The sequence below is a fragment of the Nycticebus coucang genome, chromosome 4 (assembly GCF_027406575.1).
Source record: "Nycticebus coucang isolate mNycCou1 chromosome 4, mNycCou1.pri, whole genome shotgun sequence".
Lineage (NCBI taxonomy): Eukaryota > Metazoa > Chordata > Mammalia > Primates > Lorisidae > Nycticebus > Nycticebus coucang.
In genome coordinates, this window is record NC_069783.1 from 137,366,415 (window position 1) to 137,372,414 (window position 6,000).

General features: G+C 36.1%; 1 protein-coding gene across 2 annotated transcripts in view; it reads left to right on the plus strand.

Annotated features, from left to right (window-relative positions):
• LOC128583039 (putative ankyrin repeat domain-containing protein 19) overlaps positions 1–3,090 on the plus strand; it is a 127,897-nt gene extending 124,807 nt beyond the window's left edge. Inside the window, exons 5-7 of one of the 2 annotated variants that reach the window (XM_053586871.1) lie at positions 115–228; positions 2,120–2,190; positions 2,771–3,090. In XM_053586871.1, coding sequence (XP_053442846.1) covers positions 115–228; positions 2,120–2,190; positions 2,771–2,778 — 193 coding nt within the window. In that variant the 3' untranslated portion in view covers positions 2,779–3,090. Of the gene's footprint in view, positions 1–114; positions 229–2,119; positions 2,191–2,770 lie in introns of those variants that run through there. The other variant, XR_008379369.1, reaches the window with a different exon arrangement.
• Positions 3,091–6,000: the final 2,910 nt, after the last annotated feature.

The window sequence follows — 6,000 nt, forward strand, 5'->3', positions numbered from 1 at the left end:
TGGTTAATTCTGTTCTGACGGGCAAGGCATTAAATTGCTAAAGCCTAAGAAATTAGCATTTGATGTAACTTTATTAAAGCTCCAAAAGGTGAAGTTATTTCTCTGTTATTTTAGAAATGCTCTCCTACTTGCGACAGATAATCAATCATCACACATAGTCAAACTACTTCAGCAAGATCTCTTGGTAAAGACTATGGAAGATAATGCTGTTGCTAGTGGTTTTAGTGGGTAAGTATTTACATGAAATGGCTGGATAACACTAAATTGAGATTTGAAATAATCAGAACTACTGTATCTTATACATCAGGTGAGATTTCATAGTTTGGTTCAGGTAGTGTTTGCATGGCAATGAATTAGTCTACTTCAGCCATCAAGCAAAAGTCTAGAGTAGTTAGAAGTATCAATGGGTGCAGGATTCTTTATCTCAGGACTTTTAAGACCTTTCTTCTTAGAGATCCCAACATTGTCCTGTTGATTTCAAATATAACCCCTTTTTAGGGGGGGGGAATCAAGTCACGTATTTGATTTAGCTAATTTGTTGTTTGGATCTTGAAATGTCCAGTTTAGAAGAATATACTGTCCTCTACCCTCCTGTTGGAAATCTTCAATAAACTAAAGGGTTTCCCAAGTGCAAGGAAGACAGTTCTTCTTATAAGTCAGGAGGAGGGGAAATCCAAGTGTGTTTCTTCATGCCTGTATTGCCATCACTTCAGAATGGTGAGTCAGGAGGATCACATGAGACTAGGTGTTCAAGACCAGCTTGGGCAATGTAGCTACATGCCCTCTCTAAGAAGAAAAATTAGCCATGGGTGGTGGCATGTGCCTGTATTCCTAGCTAGTCAGGAGCCTGAGGCAGGAGGATCACTTGATCCCAGGCGTTTAAAGCTACAGTAAGCTATGTCTGTGCCAGTGCACTACATACAGCCTGGGTGCCCGAGTGAGACCATGTCTCTAGAAAAATAAAAAATAAAAATAAATCTGAAAAAATGAGAGGGATAAAAGGACATTTTATTCACTTGTTTGATTCTGTTGCTGCATTGTTGCTCTTGAAACTCCTCCTGCAGTTTGGTAATGATTGATCGTTGCTACCAGAATGCCATTAATGATCCAGATCCTTCAGTCTTGGAGATGAACATAGACAGATTAAGTGCTATTCTAACAAAGACGTGTGGGTTTAGAGTTTGAGTAGGTAGAGAGGGAAGAGTAGTAGTCCAAGCCACGTCTTGGCATCCATTAGTTTTCTGCTCTTGATGTTATTGATTAGTTCAGTAATAGGGGACAATTATGTTATCTAATTAATTTTTTTTATTGCTTTCTTTTTTTTTGTTTCATTTTTTTATTAAATCATGACTGTATACATTGATATGATCATGGGGCATCATACACTCGCTTCATAGACCATTTGACACATTTTCAGCAGGGAATGTTTATAAGTAAAATAATAAAAATTATAAATAAATTTTGTTAAAATTATGAAATAACTTGAGATGCCTCAGATTATTAATATAAGACACAAGTGTGACAGGTATTAAGCAAAAGTAGGACTTAACATTTTGTGAAAACTGCAATATTTCAACATTAGAACATATGGAAAAATATAATTGGGTTTTGTTTGGGATTCCAAAATCAAATTTCAACAATAAATTTCAAGAATAAGTTATGCCATTCCTTCTGTATTTTTCTGAGCATTGTATAAATGTTATCTTGTGAAATGTTCACTAAGAACCTAATGGTGAGCTAAGGCAGAACAATCCTTATGTTTAGAAAACAACGAGCCTAATAGAAGCAGCTTGTCCAAGAACAAACATCTGTTGCTTCCAGAGCTAGGACTTCTTATGAGTTCAGGACACTTTCCATTATGTCAAGTGACTTCTTTTTAATTGACTGATTTATACTGGCCTCACTTTATGGGTATATCACGTTATTTGTTTTTTTCTTTAATTAGCAGCTTAATGAGAAGTTTGTCAAGCTTACAAATTTGAGATATATGGGATAATTAAAGTTCTGATATTAGCTCTGGTATTGTCTAAAATAGTTTAAGAATTTAATTTATTTGGTAAATGTTTTTCATGTCAGTATTCAAAAAACTAATTTCATATATTACATTTTTTATACATAGCATTCCCCAACAAATTTCTGAAGATAAAGAAGAAAAAGTACTAGGAAATACTTCTCAAAATAGCAATCCAGGTTAGTCTTCTGACAGTGAATGACTCTTGGTGGTCCTACCATAGATCTGAAAATAAAAGTTTCAAGCACAAAAGAGCAGTTTATAGAGTCAATGTGTAAATTGCATGTATATTTTTCCTGATTTTTTAAATTAGTCTAGAATTCAGGATTGTTTTGAGAAGTTAGTTATAGGTAATTTATAATATCAAACAATATTGTCTGAAAAAAATCATTTATTCAACTGTGGTTCCCATAATGCTGTATGATATTTTTGTCTAAATAAGATAAAAGATTGTTAAAGTAATATGTTCCATGTTTCCTCTATAGTCACATTATAGTGAATTTCACTTGTTATAAAAATGGGTTTTATATTTAATTTTTATAATAAATTATTTGCATTTAGTGAATACTAATTACATTTGATCTTGAATAACATGAGTGTTAGGGGCACCAACCCCCCCCCCTTCAGTCAAAAGTCTACATGTAACTTTTTACTTTCCAAAAATTTACTGATAGCCTACTATTGACCCGAAGCCTTACAGTAATATACATAGTTAACAGACAGTTTGTATATCATGTGTCTTGTGTTCTTACAATGAAGTAATCTAGTGAAAAGAAACTGTTATGAAGAAAATCATAAGGAAGAAAAACTGCATTTGGTGTTCATGAAGTGGGAGTGGATCATCACAAGATCTTTATCCTCCTCATCTTCACCCTGAGTAGGCAGATGAAGAGGAGGAATGGGCCAGGTTGGTCTTCCCATCTCTGGGTGTCAGAGGCAGAAGAAAATCTACACATAAATGGACCCATGCAGTTCAAACCCCTGTTGTTCAAGGCTTGCTGTGTAACTATATTACATAGTGATTTGTATCACAAAAACAACTGAGAACTCAAAAAATACTTTTTCTGGTAACATAAATAAATGGCAATAATAACTTTAAAATACACCCCGTGTGCACCATTACTAATAGGAAAATATTGTTTCATTTACTTATTTGTGGAGACAATGTCTCATTCTGTTTCCCAAGCTAGAGTGCAATGGTGTTATCATAGCTTACTGTAACCTCAAACTCCTGGGCTCTAGTGATCCTTCTGCCTCAGGCTCCTGAATAGCTGGGATTACAAGCATGTTCCACCACCCCTGGCTAATTTTTATTTTTATCTTTATTTTTCTTTTTTTATAGAGACAGGGGTCTCACTATATTGCTTAGGCTGGGCTCAAGCTCCTGGCCTCAAGGAGGATCTTCCTACCCTGGCTTCCTAAAGTGCCATGATTAAAAGCATCAGGAGAGACCATGCCCAGCCAGAAGATTATTTTATTAAAGATACCTGCCGAGTATAAAAAAGCAATTCTTGCTGAGAAACACAGATTGTGTTATAAATTCTTACAACAATAAGGCCTCACTATTATTGACTTCAATCCCCAGAAACTAAACAAAATATATTTATTTATTAGAAGGAGATATGTTCTTGTATCTGCTAGACAACTGTCATGATAACAGTGACTTTGTTTCCATTATCCAAAAGATTATCATAAGAAATATTCCAGTAGATCAACTCTGGATCTCTGTCAACAAATTATAATAAAATACTATGCTCAAATATATAATAAAATATATTTTACTATATGAAATACTATCTACCTTGATGGGACACCTACTTTATTGTACAATCTGAACTATATGAAGACACCTTAAAATTTACTATATGTATTTATCAAAGAACTTCTGCAAGTTGGGTATTACAAACTGCAGGAGACAGAGGTGGAGTAGATATACTTTTGGTCTTTAAGGTGCTTGTAATAAATTAGACCTACTGAATTGTGTTTCTTCAATATAATTGTCAAAGAAATCATTTGTATTCATTTGTTCACTTGTCCACCTCACAAATAACTACCAAATATCTTTTGAAATAATCATTGTTCCAATGTCACTGGTCACAGTCATTTCAAAAATGCTGTCAGCAGCTTGTTATGTTTAATGTCATTTTTATTACCTACTACTTTATTCAGTGCTCAGCATGTGTCAGATGCCCTCTGGGAGCTTACAATCATAATTTGTTATGTACTTACTATGTTAAATATGTGCCAGACACTGTAAGTCCATGGCGCAGAATTACAGCTTCAGAGCAGTGAATAGGATTTAAGATAAGCAATGCAGAGTGAGTAGAATTTTGCTAGATAAAGAGTCAGAAAGGTGGTACTTGGCAGAAGAAATATCTAGGAGGATTGCTTGTTTGGCCAAAGAAACAGCAAGTGCAAAATCTAGAATGTGTGAGTCAACTTCGCAGGGTTTTGTGAGCAGTTCTGTTTTGCTAGTGCGAAAGATATGTTGTGAGAGTGGTTGGGAGTGAGGTAAACAACTCACTAAGGTAAGCTTTATGGAAGACTTGTTAATACCGTAGAAAGAAGATCTTTGCCTGTAGGCCAAGAGAAATTTTTTAGGTAGAATGTTGTTGGTTACAAACAATAGATGACTTAATGGTGGCTCAAACACTAGGACCCAGAATTGTTGTGGTTCAGTGATGGCATCGAGGTATTGCTTGCATCCCTCTCCCAGCTGTGCTGTTGGTGGTGTTTTGGTCATGTCTCCTTTCATGGTTGGCTAATTAGCAACAGTTCTAAACGCCATGTTCTCACAAGACAATATCTAGAGGCTGGAAGGGCTGCTTTTCTTCACAAGTTTCTTTTAAATGGGGAGAAAACTCAGAAGCTTGCAGTGGATGTCCTGTAACATTTTATTGACTGGGCTACACTACATTCCCAAACCAGTCACTGGGAAAGCATATCTAATTACTGTGATTGCTTAGAATAATTATTACTCTTTTTGGAGCTGGGGAAAGGTATTAAGATGATAAAAATTAAAAGAGAATTGTGTTTCTCCAGTAAGAAAGAATTGGGAATGGCTATTGGGTAAGTAGCCAGCAAAGTTCGCTACAGGGATTCAGTGGAGAATTTGGATCAGGGGAGCCACAAGATTAGAGTTGAGCATTAGGGAATTCTAGTTATAATCTAAAGCAGGGATGGACAAGCTTTTTCTATAAGGGCAAGGTAGGTAGTAAGTCTTTTAGACCAAGTGATCTCTGTCATATCTACCCTTGTTCTGCCTTTGTAGTGTGAAAATCTGCACACATAAGAAGTAAGCAAATGGGCCTGATTGTGTGCCAGTAAAACTTTACTTACAAAACATGGCCAGCTAGATATTGCCTGTGCCCTGTCGTTTGCTGACCCCTCATGTAGAAGATAGGTGGAAGGTAACCACTTACAGAGACTTTTGCAATAGTCAGAGCTATAGTTTCCTTGGCACGCAAAATGTGGACTGCTATCAGTGTAGTGGTCACCCATCCCTGGTGAAGTAAATAGTTAATAAGATCAGTTTATTTATTTTCAAATGTTGGCCTTTCTCCTGACATTATGCCTTTTTCTATTTTTCTTGCATAATTTTTCTTTTCATTTAAGAAATTACTGGGTGGTGCCTGTGGCTCAAGGAGTAGGGCGCTGGTCCCATATGCTGGAGGTGGCGGGTTCAAACCCAGCCCCGGCCAAAAAAAAAAGAAATTACTAACAATAAGAGTTGGTGGGGTTTTTTGTTTGTTTGTTTGTTTTTCCCTGTGAGAGTCAGCAGTTAAGAGCCCATGTTTAATATGGACATATAAACGTGGTAGAAAAAATGCAAAGAAGTGACAGGAGACAGGTACCCTTCACATGATTTAATGATTATTGAATGTACGAATTTCAGGGTGGAAAGAAACCTGAGATGGTTTCAAGTTTCCTGGTTGTGCACTAGCACACAAATGTAAATGAGGAAGGAGTAGAAAATTGCGAGGTGCAAA